We start from the raw sequence: 19,731 nt of genomic DNA, 5'->3' as shown, positions 1-19,731 counted from the left end.
TCAGAATAATTCTGAGTACAGGGAAATTCTGTATATGGAATACCAACTATGTTCTCATGTTACTATTCTCATGTTTTCAGATTTCAATAAAAGATGTTTAAATGTGTATTCATAAGGATGGGGAATAATGATTTGCAGAAACTACTACTACTATATAAAACTGTCTTTGAATCTCAAATTTACCCTTCTTTAATAAGGAGAGAATTATTTTAGGAGAAATGGATGTTTCTATCAGAACTTAGAATATGGAAATTACTTATAGATAATGAAATTCATATATCATTAATGCTACATATTTTTATCATGAATTTTAATTTCTATTTATACACAGTATAGTAATGACCAGTTAATCTGTCAGTTTCTCTCTAAATTTCTATGTTTTAGCATCCTCCAATATAGTATTTGCTCATCAGCAATAAAACTTGAACTTAATGAAATAATAAGTATTTGTTTTTTTGGTACTGGGGATTGAACTCAGGGCATTCAACCACTAAGCCACATCCCCAGCCCTATATTGTATTTTATTTAGAGACAGGGTCTCACTGAGTTGCTTAGCATATTGTTTTTGCTGAGGCTGACTTTGAACTCTTAATCCTCCTGCCTCAGCCTCCCAACCTGCTGGGATTACAGGCGTGCACCACCATGCCTGGCAATAATAAGTGTTTCTTATTAATCAAACTAACAATCTTTTGGTACTACTTCCTTTCATTTGGCATGATTTTGGGAGATATGAGTTTTCCTTATCTCTACTTCCCAGGTTCCAGGACTAAGAAAATTTGGGGTCAAGTATTATCTCACTAACCTATTGCAGTCGAGAAGCCAAAGTAAGCATTAGTAGCTATGTTCAATGCAAAACAATGTGTCCATATGTCAAGTTTATGTGTGAGACTTGTGAGTTTGGAGAGGAATCATTATTCCAATTTTAATCCTCGTAACATTATGGGGTTATTTTCATGAGGAAGCTGCCCAGGTTTGAATTTTAGTGTGGGGCCATTCTATCCCACAAATGTGTAATGGCTAGACAATAATGTTTTCAAAACTAAGGAATTTTGAAAGAAAAAATATTCCAGAATTTCTCATTATGATAAAGAATTACTTAGATTCATATAAGCTTAACATTAAGGTTTTGTCTCTCCTCTGAACTTCATTGACTTCTCAGTTAAAACAAAGTACATTCAAAAGTTTGTTTTTCCTTTGTGTAACTATTATGTCATTAAGGAGCAATATATAGAAAAGTGCTTATAATAGAAATAAATCAAATACATTATCATAAAATGAAGAGCCAAGGAAATCTTAATACAAATATTACTTACATGACAATAATGTTAGCTGTGCTTGAATGTTCCTTTAATAGTTCGTTTAACCTAATCTGCCGGTATGTCTGAAATAAAACAGGACAATCTAGATAGTTCACAAAACAATAAGTAAACAACAACAAACCAAAGTGAACCATGGAGTGACAAAAATATCTGTTCCCTGTTTAGAAATAAAATTGATGCCTCCCACTATTCACATATAAATCTATTAAGATTTAATTTACACAACTGGTTTCTCCCATGTCAAAATGTAGACTTTTATGTTTATGTTTTAAGCATTTTTAAAAAAAATCACATGAAAGATTAATGAAGAAAGAAAGAAGAGAAAGAATACCTTGGTCTTATAAAGCTCAAGCTCATTGTCTGTTATTCGCCAAGGTTCATCTTCTTTCATTTTATCTGCAATGTCTTGTTCTTTATCATCTTCATGAAGTCTGTATGGCTCAATCATTTCATCAAAAGCTACAATACTTAAGAGAACCAAATTTTAAATTACAGAAAGATCATAAATAGTAAATTATAACTTGAGAAGTTAGTGTTTATTTCTTATGCTTCCCTCCATACCCCAATTATATTATCTTGACAATTTATTTAGAAAGCAGTTTGTTCTCTAGAACTACAATGACAATAATAAAATTGCAGCTAAAGCTGATCCCCGTTTCTACCCTTGTCCCAGTGCCCACACTGCAACGTAAAATTCTATCACAGTAGCCAAAATGATTCTCTTGACTAATAAGAAATTATTTTACTACTCTGCTCAAAACACCAAAAACTTTCCCAACTACCAATAAATACAAGTAGTCTTACAAAATGTAGCAGAACATTCTGAAGGGAGGAAAGGGTGTAAGAATTTCTACATTCAGAGATACTTATTAGGACAAAAGACAGTGAAAGAATATGAATGACATTTTAATGCCCCATATATATGAAACATTTTCAGTATCAAATGTGGTGTATATTATTCTATAAGAGGAAGTGATCTCTCCCTGATTAAAACCTGACAATATATATCTTGCTATTTTCTATTAAGATGAAATCTTGGGCTGGGGAGATAGCTCAGTTGGTAGAGTGCTGGCCTTGCAAGCACAAGGCCCTGGGTTCAATCCCCAGCACCGCAAAAAAAAAAAAAAAAGATGAAATCTTTATAACAGCTTCATCATTTATTCAACATTTACCTAAGAATAATCTGATGAAATAAACACAATCCATTGTAACAACCTCTATATATACCATTTCCAGGGAGAATATCCCAAGAATAGAAATTTTCTGTACTAAAAGAAGAATTTTGAACCAACTATTGTAGGCAAATCCTTAGATTCTCCTATTTAGCAATAAAGCGAAACAGTGGAAAATAATAGGTATGAAAAGAGGGCACAGAATTGCTACGTGTGGGCAGAAAAAAATGGAAATTTAAAAAACCATCTAGAGTAATTTCTGTGGTACTAACAATTTTCAGAAAGCATGTGTAAAGCAGTAATTAAAATACTCTATGAAAATTGAAAACTCTAGGACATTACTTCAATATCTGCTACTGGCATGCCAACTACCAGTTGACTTCACATGTAACTAAGAGCAGGGAAAATAATTAGTTGAAGTTGAATTATTTGTCTAGTTCATCCATAAAATGATTGGATGTTTGTACAGAGTAATTTATCCATTAACTTACTTTTCTTTCTTTGGTTTGGTATTGATATCGCCTAGGACCATGATATCTGAGAAGTCTATTCGGAACTTGCTGAGCAAAGTAGCCATCCTAGAATAAAAATGAATAGCATTCAGGTATGTGAAGGATGTATATATGTCCTTTTATTATACATAGGGCTGAATGTATATTTGAACAGGATGACTTATTGAAGTCTATCTAGTGTTTTTAAAAAGAAAAATTCATCTGGCCCAGTGCAGAGGCACACACCTATAATCCCAGTGGTTTGGGAGGCTGAGGCAGGAGGATCACAGTTTGAGCCCAGACTCAGCAACTAAGCAAAACCCTTTCTCAAAATAAAAAATAAAAATGGTTGGGGATGCAGCTCAGTGGTTCAGTACCTCTGGGTTCAATCTCTACTACTACCCCACCAAATCTGAATTAATTCATACTATTCATCCCCAAAGAAGACATTTAAATTGCCTGAGTAGAGAGCCTACTGTTGTTTTTCTATTTTACTTTCTCTTATTCTCTTTTTAGTACCCAAATTATAGGTAGACAGAGAAAAACATTAATGATGTAATCTGAATGGCAACTAGTTTTTTTTTTTTTAAATGGCTAATTTTATTCTAATTACATTGTTCAGTATATAGATTTAAGTAAAAACTAGTGAACAGTTCAATGAGATTTTATGTTTAATAAAATAGCATTTTTAAAAATCAAAATGAGACATTAGAAAACTGATGACCTACAGGTTTAAGTAATAAATTCATTAATAGCATTTCTTGCATAATTCACTGTTGGAAATGAAGAAACAGTTGACTGGATTTTGGTATTTCCTAAGTGCCCACTATTATACTATATGGTAAACATTATAGGGTCCACAAAACTCAAATGTAAGAAAATAAATACAAGCTGGAAAGTGATGAGCAGTATCAAATGTACAGTGATTCAGGAAGAAAGCATAATAAGTTGGGGTGGGGGAAAGGGGGCAAAAATAGGGCCCTGCATTCTGAAGAACAGAACTCAGTTTTGACGAATGGAGTATTTTAAAAGAAGGGTGGTGGAAACAAGTGAAGAGCTACAACAGTAGAGGTGACAATAAGCAAAGCAGTAAAAGCCTGAAATCAAATATGTTTGGCAAAGGTGTACTTCAAAGTACAGGGCCTATATGGAGGAACAGGAGATAAGGACAGAAAAGGAACAATGGGCAGATTTTCAAGGTCCTTGAATGCCACACAACAGAATTATACATACTATGATAGTTCATGGAGAAATTGTTAAAATATTTTGGGTAGAGGAGTCAGATGGTCAAAATTTTGCTTTCCACATAAACCTGGTACATGGTGTGCAAAATATAGAAGAAAGGTCAACACAAGTGTACTAGAGTGCAGGAGAGAAGAAGTGAAAGCGGAACCGGAATTGTGGCAGTGCAGACAGATGATATGGCATCCTGCATTTATTGTCTAGAAGTCTATAAAATATATCCCATATAAGTAAATTTTGTGTATTTGCAACCCTGATGAAAAGAAAAATAAGCTACTTAACACTTTACTGTTGCAAGTATTTAATAAAGACCTTCTAAAATATCAATGTTAAAAAACATATCTACGTCTATGAAAAATCAAAGTAAAATTGTTTATAACTTAAATGTGAAGAACAAATTAATGAGAATGAAATTTTAATTACCTAGAATAGTTAGCTTTAGTGTAAAAGCAATTTAATGGATATGTTCTGGAATGTCTGATTTTTTATCCCATCAAATCGACCAACTGTGGTAATGAGGTACTATTAGGTTAATGCCCTTTAAATTAAAATAAACTTACGCTCTTCGGTCGTGGTCTATTCTGTTTATTTTTCCACCAATGAATACTCTGATCTTACAGTCTTTCCACTTTTTCTTGGTAGTCAGAAGATAAGGTATCAATAAGGTCAAACCTGAATTATAAAAAATAACTTCATTTATTAAATGCCAATTTCTCAAACACTTGTTAATACAACTTAGTTTCTAAAGGGATATTTACTGTCTTTTGAGCTGTTATTTACTACAACTCAATGTAAAACAAAATTCTTCCTCTGTTCTTTTCTTTCTTTTTTAATTTATTTTTATTGTAAACAAATGGGATACATATTGTTTCTGTTTGTACATGGAGTAACAGCACACCATTTGCATATTCATTTACATAGAGTAATGATGTTTGATTCATTCCATTATTTTTTTCCTTCTCCCCGACCCCTCCCACCTCTCTTTTCCCTCTATACAGTACTTCCTTCCTCCATTCTTGTCCCACTCCCACCCCCCATTAAGTGTCATCATCCGCTTATCAGTGAGATCATTCCTCTTTTGGATTTCTGAGATTAGCTTGTCTCACTTAACATGATATTCTCCAATTTCATCCATTTGCCTGCAAATGCCATAACTTTATTATTCTTTATAGCTGAGTAATATTCCATTGTATATATATACCACTGTTTCTTTCTCCATTCATCAATTGAAGGGCATCTAGGTTGGTTCCATAGTCTGGCTATTGTGAACTGAGCCGCTATGAACATTGATGTGGCTGTATCTCTGTAGTATGCTGATTTTAAGTCCTTTGGGTATAGGCCGAGGAGTGGGATAACTAGGTCAAATGGTAGGTCCATTCCAAGTTTTCTAAGGAATCTCCACACTGCTTTCCAGAGTGGCTGCACTAATTTGCAGTACCACCAGCAATGTATGAGTGTACCTTTTTCCCCACATCCTCGCCAATACCTATTGTTGATTGTGTTCTTGATAATCGCCATTCTAATTGGGGTGAGATGGAATCTTAGGGTAGTTTTGATTTGCATTTCTCTTATTACTAAAGATGTTGAACATTTTTTCATATATCTGTTGATTACTTGTACATCTTCTTCTGAGAAGTGTCTATTCATTTCCTTAGCCCATTTGTTGATTGGGTTATTTGTATTCTTAGTGTAGAGTTTTTTGAGTTCTTTATATATTCTGGAAATTAGTGCTCTATCTAAGTATGAGAGGAAAAGATATTCTCCCACTCTGTAGGCTCTCTCTTCGCATTGCTGATAGTTTCCTTTGCTGAGAGAAAGCGTTTTAGTTTGAATCTATCCCAGTTGTTGATTCTTGCTTTTATTTCTTGTGCTATGGGGGTCCTGTTAAGGAAATCTGATCCTAAGCCAACAAGGTGAAGATTTGGACCTACTTTTTCTTCTATAAGATGCAGGGTCTCTGGTCTGATTTCAAGGTCCTTGATCCATTGTGAGTTCAATTTTGTGCAGGGTGAGAGATAGGGGTTTAGTTTCATTCTGTTGCATATGAATTTCCAGTTTTTCCAGCACCATTTGTTGAAGAGGCTATCTTTTCTCCATTGCATATTTTTGGCACCTTTGTCTAGTATGAGAAAATTGTATTTATTTGGGTTTGTGTCCGTGTCCTCTATTCTGTACCATTGATCTGTCTATTTTGGTCCCAATACCATGCTGTTTTTGTTACTATTGCTTTGTAGTATAGTTGAAGTTCTGGTATTGCGATACCCCGTTTCATTCTTCCTGCTAAGGATTGCTTTAGCTATTCTGGGTTTCTTATTCTTCCAGATGAATTTCATGATTGCTTGCTCTATTTCTGTGAGGTACATCATTGGGATTTTAATTGGAATTGCACTGAATCTGTATAGCACTTTTGGTAGTATGGCCATTTTGACAATATTAATTCTTCCTCTCCAAGAACATGGGAGATCTTTCCATCTTCTAAGGTCTTCCTTAATTTCTTTCTTCAGTGTTTTGTAGTTTTCATTGTAGAGATCTTTTACCTCTTTGGTTAGCTTGATACCCAGGTATTTTATTTTTTTTGAGGCTATTGCAAATGGAGTTGTTTTCCTCATTTCCCTTTCAGCTGTTTCATCGCTTGCATATAAAAATGCTGTAGATTTATGCGTGTTGATTTTATAGCCTGCTTTTTGCTGAATTCATTGATGAGGTCTAGAAGTTTTCTGGAGGAGGTTTTTGGATCCTCTAAATATAGAATCATGTCATCAGCAAATAGTGACAGCTTAAGTTCCTCTTTTCCTATTCGTATCCCTTTAATTTCTTTAGTCTGCCTAATTGCTCTGGCTAGAGTTTCCAGGACAATGTTGAATAGAAGTGGTGAAAGAGGACATCCCTGTCTTGTTCCCGTTTTTAAAGGGAATGGTTTCAGTTTTTCTCCAATAAGAATGATGTTGGCCATGGGCATAGCATAAATAGCCTTTACAATGTTGAGGGGTATGTTCCTACTATCCCTATTTTTTCTAGTGTTTTGAGCATGAAGGGGTGTTGTATTTTGTCAAATGCTTTTTCTGCGTGAATTGAAATAACCATATGATTCTTATCCTTAAGTCTATTGACATGATGGATTACGTTGATTTACGGATGTTAAACCATCCTTGCATTCCAGGGATGAACCCCACTTGATGGTGGTGCACAATTTTCTTAATATGTTTTTGGATAGGGTTTGCCAGTATTTTGTTAAGTTTCTTTGCATCTATATTCATCCAGGATATTGATCTAAAATTTTCTTTCCTTGATGTGTCTTTTCCTGGTTTGGGTATGAGGGTGATCTTAGCTTCATAGAATGAGTTCGGTAGGGTACCCTCCTTTTCTATTTCCTGGAATACTTTGAGAAGTATTGGAATGAGTTCTTCTTTGAAGGTCTTGTAGAACTCAGCTGAGAATCCGTCTGGTCCTGGGCTTTTCTTGGATGGTAGATTTTTAATGGCTTCTTCTATTTCATTGCTTGATATTGATCTGTTTAAATCGTGTATGTCCTCCTGGTTCAGTTTGGGAGGAGCATATGTCTCTAGAAATTTGTCAAAGTCTTCGGTACTTTCTATTTTGTTGGAATACAGATTTTCAAAGTAGCTTCTCATTATGTTCTGTATCTCAGTGGTGTCTGTTGTGATATTTCCTTTTGCATCATGTATTTTAGTGATTTGAGTCTTCTCTCTCCTTCTCTTTGTTAGTGTGGCTAAGGGTTTATCTATTTTGTTTACTTTCTCAAAGAACCAACTTTTTGTTATGTCAGTTTTTTGAATAGTTTCTTTTGTTTCAATTTCTTTGATTTCAGCTCTGATTTTAATTATTTCCTGTGTTCTACTACTTTTGCTGTTATTCTGTTCTTCTTTTTCTAGGGCTTTGAGCTGTAATGTTAGGTCATTTAATTGTTGACTTTTCATTCTTTTCTGGAATGCACTCCATGCAATGAATTTTCTTCTTAGTACTGCTTTCATAGTGTCCCAGAGATTTTGATATGTTGTATCATCATTCTCATTGACCTCTAAGAATTTTTTAATCTCCTCCCTGATGTTTTTTGTTATCCATGTTTCATTCAATAGCATATTATTTAGTCTCCAAGTGTTGGAGTAATTTCCTTTTTTTACTTTGTCATTGATTTCTACTCTCAGTCCATTATGATCTGATAGCACACAAGGCAGTATCTCTATTTTTTTGCATTTTCTAAGGGCTGCTTTGTGGCACAACATATGGTCTATTTGCGAGAAGGTTCTATGTGCTGCTGAGAAAAAAGTGTATCTGCTCATTGATGGATGGAATATTCTACATATGTCTATTAAGTCTAGGTTATTGATTGTGTTATTGAGTTCTATGGTTTCTTTGGTTAGATTTTGTTTGGAAGATCTATCTAGTGGTGACAGCGGTGCGTTAAAGTCGCCCAGAATTATTGTGTTGTGGTCTATGTGATTCTTGAAATTGAGAAGGATTTGTTTGATATACAGGATGCACCATTGTTTGGGACATAAATATTTACTATCGTTATGTCTTCCTGATTTATGGTTCCCTTAAGCAGTATGAAATGTCCTTCTTCATCCCTTCTGACTAACTTTGGCTTGAAGTCCACTTTATCTGATATAAGGATGGAAACCCCCGCTTTTTTACTGGGTCCATGTGCGTGGTAGGTTTTTTCCCATCCTTTCACCGTTAGTCTGTGGATGTCTTTTTCTATGAGATGAGTCTCTTGCAGGCAGCATATTGTTGGGTCTTTCTTTTTAATCCATTCTGCCAGTCTATGTCTTTTGATTGATGAGTTTAGGCCATTAACGTTCAGGGTTATTATTGAGAAATGATTTGTATTCCCAGTCATTTGGCTTATTTTTCGTTCTCTGTTCTTTTTTGATAATTCAGTCAAAAAGCCATTAGGCAGGCCTGAGCAAGAAGGGAGGCCCAGTACTGATAGTTCTTAGAGGCAGGAATAAAATGGGACAGTAGCTTGGCAGTCAGAAAATTGGTCACATTCAGAAGGACTGAGGAGTGAATATATTCCTAATCCTAATGGGAACCAGGATTCACAGTGAAATGAGAAATGAGGGAGAAGCTGGACTGGACTTGGTTTTCAATTTCTACCTATACATACAAAAATATACACACACAAAATATATATACTTCCACCTCTGTCCACTGAGAGGGCCTGGGAGCAGTGACACCCTCATAGCCACAAGTATCTAATGCCCTTATGTATTTAAAATACTAGTTTCCACTCCAAGAAACCAGGGATCCTTGGATAAAAGGTCCCATCTGTGGCTAGTATAGGGAAAATACAAAACTACAATATTGAACCTGAAACATTATCTTATGTCAGAAAGTGATTCCACAAATGTTTGGGGCAGGCAAATGGCACAAAAGTTAGCCTATAATTTTTGCTGGATAAATATGGAAATAATAAATTATATCTGCTGAGTAAAATAAGAACCAATGAGCCTACACTAATAGAAATTAAAAAAAAAAAAAGGAAAACTCATCCTTAAAGTAAAGTAAAATGCCAACTAATAAATGAGGAAGAAATACGTGATTGGAAAATTGTCATTTGGCAATCACAACAAAAATAACAATAACTTTAGGCAGAAAAATCAGTGATAGCTAAAAATATTGATAAAGGCTACATAGCCTCAAAGTAATCCCCCAACATCGGTAATTATAAAGCAGGGGGCAACTTTTCAGTGGATAAACCTGGTGGAAAACACTCTAAAGTTAACTCCACCAACGGTGGGATAAATCATTATCATATGCCACCTGAGAAGATGTAGCCTAAAGAACAAAGTGTCAAATCTGTGATATTTCTGCTAACATATAACTTGGGACTAATTTTGGTGAAACATCAAATATCATTCCAAACGAGTGGCATTATACAAAATGGCCCAATATTAAAATAAATGTTATGGTCATGAGGCTCAGGGAGGTACTGAGCACTTCTACACTGAAGGACAATGAAGAGACAAGACAACTAATGCCCGATTCTGAAATTAATCGGTTCGTTGTGTGAGAATGTTGGCAAAACTTGAATGGGTTAAAACTGCATGCCATTTCTTGGCACTATTTTTGGATCTTCAGTAAATTTTAAATATTTATAAAATATATTAATGATCTTACCTCCATCATCGAAAAGCCACCAGACATCAATAGTATTCTTTCCTTGTTTTTTCTGAAACTGTGTACTAGCTTCAAGAAGTTTTTGGTCAGCCACATTTAAAGGTGCAACAGGGCCTTTGGATTCTAAAAAATTAAGGTTAAAAAAAAAAAAAAAGGTGTAAGGGAAGTAAATATTGTTAGTTCTTTTAGCTGAATTCCTATAACTTCCTTTTTTATAATCAAATAATGCAGATAGGGCATATATATGGCATTTCTATTAGTTGATTATAATTTAAATATACTTAAGAATGGCTATGAATAAATAATTCCTTATAATAAACTCATTCAACTTTCCTTGTCTAATTTCTAATATTTTGAAGCATTCTGATGAATGTAAGAGAATCATAGGTACCAATCAAAATATACTTGAGTGCTAGATTTCCCCCTGGACCCCCCGGAAAACTATTACAGGCTAACTGGACAAATCAAGTTTATACCTGTTTACATCTGTTCTGTGAAAATATTTCTTCTGTAATCTGGTAACTGAATAATTTAAAGCTCAAAACAATTTTAAAATAAAAAACTGTCTGCAACAAATGACAGAGGGGAGTTGAAGACATACAGGTAACAATCTTTCAATTATCAGAATGAAATCTTAGCCTAAGGAAAATCCCTGATCTATAATCTTTTGTATTCTCAATATGTGATGCACAATTCTAAGGACCACCATATCTTTCTCTGAACACAAAAAGAGGTGGGAACTCCTTGGAAGGGCAACCATTTGCAATAGGTTTATAGGGCAAGAAATCAAAAGTAGTTCCCATTTTTTTTCAGGAATTAAAAAAAAATAATAAATTAGCATTGGCTCAGTGAACAAGGAAATGGCTATTATGAAACTCCTATACTAAAATTTTAAAAGCAGAAATCCACAAGAGGAAATCTGATCACTTCTGAAAAATGTCTCTCACTCACTTTTCATGCTGCCATGATGTATGCAAACATGACAAATGATTCTGCATGATGAAATATGGCTACCAAACCACACTGCTCCATAACTCTCACCTCTATCTCCTCCTCATAAAATTCATGTATGTTGACATGACTGTATCTCCCAAACGCAGCACGACTGTGAGAAATATTATAATTTTTGAAATGAAAAATACATTAGTATCAAAATTTAGGACTTGGTTGGGTACAACTGATGGTAAAGAATGCAAGCAATACCATTTCAGTGTCCCTACATATCATCTAAACCATGCAGTTTAAATAAAAAAAAAAAAAACACTAACTTTTCATGTTCGAGTATTTTAGAAATGCTATAATGATCTAAATTCTTATAGCAATAAGAATTTATTTGAAATATTTCACTTTGTCCCAGAAAGATTTAATTCTTTAGTTGGACCAATAACTTCTAATCTGTTTTTAATAGGTATCTCACCATGGAAATAAAACTTAACATGGAAAAAAAAAAGAAAATAATAAGGTTAGAGTTAAAGAGTTAATAGTATGAAAAAAGGGATTAAAATAAAATGATGAGAAATGCCTGCCTTTTTTCAACAGTGGTTGAGTTGGAGTCTTGCCATCCTCTTCCTCATCTAGATTATGTTTAAAAAACACAAAATATTAAGTTAATTGCTTTTATATTAATAAAATGTAAATAGAGCACATTTTAAACAAAATAGCATGAAGCAACAGTCCATGAAAAGTGATCAAGACTGAAGATTAATATTTTCTACACTAATGTTCAGGTTTTTAAAATGCCAACATATTTTAGACCCTATAGGGTAAATAATTAACACTAACCTTGAAATTTTATTCCAATAAATTTATGTAAAAAAACTTCAGAATTTTTAAGCTTTTGCACTTGCAATCAATTGAGAAGATATAAAACTAAAGATTGTAGAGTAGAAAATAAGACATTACAAAATTAATTTTGCAGATAACATATTAAATATGCCACCGCACCTACTGTGCAAATGACTAAAAGACAATTTTAGAACTACTTAGTAGATAATTGGTGTATGTAAAAGTTAATCACTATTTGAAATGTTAAGAAATTTGAGCAATGACAGGGGTCTTTTGCTTTATATAAATACCAAGTTATACAAAATGGTTTATTCAAATAAATTTACATATAAATGCATGTATATGTGCATGTATTCATTCATTTATATTTAAGTATTCATCAGTTTTTTCCCCCAAGGGTTTAGTTTTCCTAAACCCATGTCTCTTCTAAGTGTAAACTTATATTATTTGTTTAAGGCTCGTAAAATTTTGTAACTGGACAAATAAGAGTATACTGCAATGGCCTCTTGAGTTAGACATTCAGGATTCTAGTATTACCTCTACTTCTTTCCTAGCTGTGTGAGTTTGAGCTGATTATCTAACTCTTAGGTTTCATCATTTGTAGAGTTAGGAGTACCTACCTCTTAAGGTTGTTATATTGCAAGTACTGATGCAATGAGCTCAGGGTTTGGTACAAAGCAAGCATTAAAAGGGTGTTCTTTTTGTCTCCTTGCACACTGTATGCCTCAATAATCAAAACAGACATCACCAAATGCTGTGACTATACAATAATTACACCAGAATGTTTCCAACTCTTAAGACTTTTTACATTGTATAAACTTCTCAGTAGTTTGCTGATTCTGAGACTTGACCAAATAAAAAGCAAACACAAAATAAAGCTAATATTGTATCTGAATGCTATCTTTATGCATATTATAGAATGAACCAATTATTACATTTAATTTTATAGTATTAAATATTGTTCTTATAAAGTAGATATTTAATAGTATCTACATTTGATAATTAAAAAATCATAACTATGGATATTCTGTATTCACTTACAAGAGCTCAGAAATGTCAAGAAAATCTTGACATTTAAAATTATTTAACCAAAGCATGTAGGTTTTAACAAAAAAAGAAGAGTAGAGATGTAATGACCCAGTTTCCTAGTCTACAAAAATAATGATTTCATAAGACTAACTCACATTAATAAACTAATGCATGGATAACACAGATTAAAAGACTCTGGAGAGAAAGGATCTATTTTAGGCAAGAGAGATGAACAACAACAAAAATAAAAGGAGGAAGAAATTAAAGAATGTACACCATAAATTAAAATAAATGTAGGAGCAAAAGAACAGTTATCACAGAATCAATTCATGGAGTGTTGAGGCAAAATAGAAAATTATAATCAAACCAGCAAAGAACTGAAAGGGAAAATGGGTGTTGACTACACTTTCAACTACTGCTCCTCTAAGTAAACAAGGTACATAAGAACGGATTCAAAAGCAACACTAATACTTCTAAAGTAATCTAGAAGAGATAAACTGCATAAACACAATGTTTCTAATGTTTCAATTTCAGAAAAGGTAATCATTTTATAGAAATCAAAAGTATGCTATGTTTAGATGATTTACAGTGGAGATTTTTCTTTTTCTTTTATCAGCTAGGAATAGGACAGATGGAGATACTAGTCTGAAGAGAGGTAGGAGAGTGAGGGTGGGAGAGTAAGATTTGGAAGTCATCCCTTGTCCCTTCTCCCAAATGAGACATATGGGCTTGTAGATAAAATTTTCTGAAAGTCTTCTCTGTTATTCTAAAATTACCATGCTCCTTCAAAGGTCATATTTAACCTATGCTTCAAATTAAAATGATTAATTTAAAGCAAATATAAATGAAAACACACAAGACCATGTTAGTAAATAATTCATTGGCATAGTTTTTGTTCTATGATCCTCTTTAATACCTCAAAAAAACTAGTCATTCTACAGCCATTTTTGAAAGTCATAAATTTTATCTAATTACAAATGAATGGTGGCAAGTTTGAGAACAGGCTGTTTTATAGTATATAACAAAAATCACTTCCCCCCAAATTGAAACATTACCATTAATACATTTTCTTGTTTGAGTGCAAATTACCTTTATGTGAAACAGATTTTTCACCAGATGTTTTGGAAGTATCTAAATCCGATTTTTTACTATATTCCACATTTAGTACCACATCCTTGGTGCCAGGAGATTTCTCTTGAGATGATAATAATTCTTCTGCAGACATGAAAGTATTTAAATAGTATCTAAAATATTTTAACAGGTCAAGAAGGCATCAGGGTTTAATAATTAAATGATATTTTACAGCAATGTTAATTATGGAACAGCAAATTTATTATGATTTCTTATGTAAACATGTGGTAATGTTTTATGTGATAATCTGTTTCATTATTCACATAAATTTATTTTGACTATTCACTTAAATACAGAAGCTCAACCACATGGCTAAGGTATCTCAATTAGGTGCTAGAGAACAAGTAATGAGTGAAATTCACATAACAGTACAACCTAGAAGAAAAAAGAACGATATATAGTATGGGAAACAAAACCTATTCTCAATGTTACAAATATTTTTAAAAATTCATCATTCAAATATGAGATTGATAATCTGCCCATAATCCTCATCACTTATTTGTATGAATGAAGAAAAGCAACAACAGAACTATGGAGTCCACTGACCAGTGCTATGCCAGGAGCTCACAGGCCTTATCTCTTCTTTAATCTTTATGATACCCCTGTAGGGTAACTCTGTTCTAACAGACAAGGAAAAGAGATCTGGAATTCAGCAAACTTGCCCAGACCACAAAACTAAGGGAAAAGGTTGGGATTAAGAAATCTGTTTGTTGGAATATTACTCAGCCATAAAGAATAATAAAATTATGGCATTTGCAGGCAAATGGATGCAGTTGGAGAATATCATGCTAAGTGAGATAAGCCAATCTCAAAAAACCAAAGAACGAATGATCTCCACTGATAAGCGGATGATGACACATACAGGAGGTGGGAAGGGGGCAAGAATGGAGGAAGGAGGGACGCTATAGAGGGCTAAGAGGGGTGGAAGGGATGGGGGGGAAGAAAAAAAATAACAGAATGAATGAATCAAAAACTATTACCTTAGGTAAATATATGATTACACAAATGGTATGCCTCTACTTCTTGTACAGAGAAACAAGATGTATCTCATTTGTTTACAATAAAAATTAATTAAAAAAACAACAAAACAAAAAAGAAATCTGTTTGGTTTCAACACCTGTGCTCTTAATTCCTATTCCAAATCATATTCCTATGTGCAAATCTCAATGATGAATCAAGTTCTCAAAAAAAATGTTAAAAAGTATAAATCCATGAAAAATACTTTGAAAAACCTTTTGATCCCATTCAAACCTCAGCAAATTATAGAACTATGTAAGTTAATAACCAAACTGTGATATTTCCCAGTGAAAGGAAATACTACATAATTATGTGGAGTTAACAGATGTTAAGTTGGGTACCCTAAACCTCAATCACTGTTAGAACAACGGAAAATTGAGACAGTAACTTTGCCAGGCCTTCCACAGAATAAGATATACTCTTTTGTTACATGGCTAAAGAGGTCCAAGTGTTTCTTTCAAAACTGTAGAATACTCTTAAAGGGAAAGAAGGTGGGAAGATTAAAACAATTTCAATACACAACAGGTGACAACGGTTCAATATATGCCTCTTGACTATTTAAAGTTAGCTAATTCTGATTTAGTTAATTTACAAAGGGGAAATGCATATTAAGTTTATAGTATCTTTTAATCTATGAAGAAATTGTTGGAGGATATAGACAGTTTCATGGTTTTAATAAGTTGACAAAAGCAGCAATTATACCTTAGGTTTTAACCTTTACTTTAAAAATGCTATGAAAGTGACATATTCTATTATACATGTAGTATTGTAGACATGACCAAATTACTAGTAATGAGGGTCAGGGAAGAAGTGTGGTGATGGTTATAAATAGGGAATGTGGGGGGAATCTTTATAGTGATAGAATAGTTTGTATCTTAACTATGGTGGTAGCTGCACAAATAATGTGACAAATAAAACAGAATTACATACATACACATGCATCCAAGTGAATGTAAACTGGTAAAATTGGAATAAAATCTGTAAACTGTTTCTTGGTTTTGAGCTACTACTCCAGATATGCAAGATGATACCAATGGGGACGGGGTTAGATGAAGAGTATAAGAAGACTTCTCTGTACTACTTTCTGCAACTTCCTATGCATCTCAAATATTTTTAAATGGCAAGTTTCTTTTTATAAAATGGTTCCTTTTTGCAGACAGAAAAAACATTATGACATTTAATCTTACTACTGTGGCTATGTATAAAACATTACTTTCATAAACATGAAAATATATAATGATTTAGTAATCATTTTATCATTTTAAAAAGTTTCTCACATATTACTTATGTACTTTCATAAATTTGGACCTACACAATCATAACTAACATCTGCTTCTGTTAACATTATTCAAATCAAATTTATTTTCTCCATTAATAATCAGTAAACATCATCCAAGCTGACACAAAGAAAAAACACACTTTGGTGGACTCCAAATAGATCTAATTTTAAAATGCCATACAATAAGTCTGTGACAAAATAGGTGGTAATTATGAAAGTTAATGAAGAATGTAAGAATCTCATACAATTTTCTAACAAAGTAATTTATATATTTGAAATAATAAAAACTTATTTCAAATGATATTTACCTTGTCCTTGAAGATGAGATATGTCCAGGCCTTCTTTTAGGCGGATAACCACTACTCCATATTGTATGTCAAAGGCATCACTATAAAATTTGGAGATCACAATTTATGTTCTCCATAAAACGAAGACAATCACATATCTCTAAAATCACTTTCAGTCTTAAATATGTTTTCTTTCATATATTTTAAAAATTAGTTGGTAAGATGTGAATGTTATTTTCAAATCCTCTACCTTCCCTTTCCTATCTTCCATAGGACCCTTGAAAACTACTTAAGTGTAGATCTTCAAAGCAGAGGCATGTGCCACACAACATCTTGGTCAATGACATACTGCATATACCAAGTACATATACAACTACATATACTAAGTAGCCTAAATGTGTAGTAAGCTATGCTACCTGGATTTGTGTACATATGGTCTGTGGTATTCACACAACAACAAAATCAGCTAACAATACATTCTTCAGAGTGTTTCCCTGTCACTGTGACACATGTACTACAGTAGCTGTTTAAAAAGTAATAGTATTTTTACCCTGCAAAGTAAAATTATGGAAAAACAACTTTCAGTAATCATACTCTACTTATATTCAGGCTTATACCCTTAAAGCCAAGAGAAATATATGAAGACAAAATAAAGTCTACTGAGAATGATAGCAGATTGTAGAGTATGAAAAAATTTTTGAAAGGAAGAAGGTATTTTAAAATAATTTCAAAAATTTTTACAAAATTGGTTTAAAAAGTAGTTCAAAGATTTTATATATACAAAAAACCTTGAAGATGGTTCTAAAAGTATAAAGTCTAGAAACTTGTTAAGACCATAAATCATTATTTTGACTTAAGTGTTCCCTTAAATCTTCTGTAAAGATAAATTTCAAAACTTAAGTTGTTCTCAATAAGTGGCAATGGGATTAGCCTTTATCTTTAATTAAGCATTGAGCAAAAAAAGTATAACCCATAACTCATGGGTTTTATGGCTTATAGGTTATATATATGATTTATTCTGCTGTATTTTCTTCAGTCCCCCTATATATAGAGTTCAGAAGTACGAAGTTAGAATGAGATTTTACTTTTTAAAAAAGTAATAAACCCCAAGCCAAATTGCTGTCACAGCAAACCAAAATCAGCAGAGCTTTAATTTTAACTAAAAGCATTTAACAATTAGTTGAGAAATTTTGTTCATCATAAACTCAGTATAGAGATTTTTCAAAAATACAGTAAGATCTGGATATTTCCTTAAAGACCTTTCAAATGCAGTTATGAAAATATGTGAGACAGGCACATAACCATGTTGTATCTATAGAAACAATCGGAGTTATAGTAAGGTAGATAATGCCAGTGTTGTTTGTTTGTTTTTTAAATTGTACATAAAGACATACTTTAAAGGAGAGAAGAGCTCTATGTCATCAATAACTATGACCAAAAAAAAAAAGAGACTACTCTTCTATCAACTGTGGCATATTGAGAAGGAATGCCTATCCTCAAGGTGAACAAGATAATAGATTTGCTTAGCAAATCCTAAAGTACTAGAGAAAGGAAGTACTTTACAGGATTTAAGAAGTAAATCTGGCAAAAAGAAGAAGTTCTAGTTTTTTAATTCAATGACTCAGTTCCAAAATCATAGGTAGCAGATTCCATAAAAAGGTACATACATAAAAATCCATGAACCCACAGTAAAAACAAAGACGAAGAAACAAAAGAATTTTAAAAACCCTATTAGACAACTCATCAGAGGAAAGTTACAGTGATATAAAACAGAACTAGGATATAGGATAAGATGATTGAAAATACCACTGAAAAAGGAACAGTAAACTCAGAACTTAATGCTGCAAGGGGGTGAAAAAAGGAAACATGTAATACATTTAATAAAAGATGTTTTAAATAACTTCATGTATGAAACAAATAACTACCTACAAAATTAGTTTGAGAGGGGAACAAAACTAAACCTGTGAAGTTGAGATTATGCTAGAATCACATTCCTCAGCACAGGACATCCTAATGACATAGTTTAGAAGGCGATGAAACTGACAACATTTGAGAACTCTGTTCAGCAAGAGCTGGAGGGATAAGAAGTGGGAAGCCAGAGTACCACACACACACTCTCTTGAGTACTTTTATGTGTATATATATGTATATGTAGAAAACACAAAGATAAAATTGAAATATTTCAGACAAATAGATCACCAATTTAAAACCCAGACCTTTTGTGTGATTCCTTTTCACTCTTAGGCTTCTTTTAGAAGAGACTATATAAAAAACAGTATTCAAAATTTTTAAACTTAGCATTTTCTGACCAACTAAATTACTGAATTGAAAAGATACTTACTGAAATAAGTTTATATACATATCCACATCCCTCATATCTGCTTGCAACCAATCTTTCTTAAATCCAAGAACAAGTGTGTTTGGTTTCATACGACCAAGGCCAGCAGCCTAAAATATACAATAAATACAATTTCAAATATATACTATTCAACAAAATAGTTTTAAGAGATGAAAATCCTCCAAATTGACAGTCTCTAAATATTATATGGCCTTATCAACAAAAACTCTTCAGCATGCAATACATGGATACTGACTTATAAATTACATATAGTACAATGATCACATATTACACAAATATGTACTTCCATAATTTACCAAAATATTTGTATGTATTTACTAAGAAATATATTAAATTCACTTAATTTAAAAAAAATTCTAAAATATAGTTTTATTCGCAATTGCTTGTTAAAAGTCCAAATGGGGGTGGGGGGGTAGGAAAAATGATGGAATGAGACAGACATCATTACCCTACATACATGTACGATTACACAGAAG

At 32.9% G+C, this 19,731-nt stretch overlaps 1 protein-coding gene across 2 annotated transcripts in view; it reads right to left on the bottom strand.

Moving 5' to 3' along the window:
* SLC12A2 (solute carrier family 12 member 2) overlaps positions 1-19,731 on the bottom strand; it is a 102,223-nt gene that overhangs the window by 3,192 nt on the left and 79,300 nt on the right. The window contains exons 18-26 of one of the 2 annotated variants that reach the window (XM_079143448.1): positions 19,238-19,344; positions 16,918-16,997; positions 14,272-14,397; positions 11,895-11,942; positions 10,369-10,491; positions 4,785-4,896; positions 2,983-3,069; positions 1,651-1,786; positions 1,314-1,381 (exon numbers count right to left, since the gene is read on the bottom strand). In XM_079143448.1, coding sequence (XP_078999574.1) covers positions 1,314-1,381; positions 1,651-1,786; positions 2,983-3,069; positions 4,785-4,896; positions 10,369-10,491; positions 11,895-11,942; positions 14,272-14,397; positions 16,918-16,997; positions 19,238-19,344 — 887 coding nt within the window. The remainder of the gene's footprint in view (positions 1-1,313; positions 1,382-1,650; positions 1,787-2,982; positions 3,070-4,784; positions 4,897-10,368; positions 10,492-11,894; positions 11,943-14,271; positions 14,398-16,917; positions 16,998-19,237; positions 19,345-19,731) is intronic. The other variant, XM_079143449.1, reaches the window with a different exon arrangement.

This window comes from Sciurus vulgaris (genome assembly GCF_902686455.1).
Source record: "Sciurus vulgaris genome assembly, chromosome: 6".
Classification (NCBI taxonomy): domain Eukaryota; kingdom Metazoa; phylum Chordata; class Mammalia; order Rodentia; family Sciuridae; genus Sciurus; species Sciurus vulgaris.
Note: the sequence above shows the minus strand (reverse complement) of the source record. Positions and strands in the feature narration are given on the sequence as shown.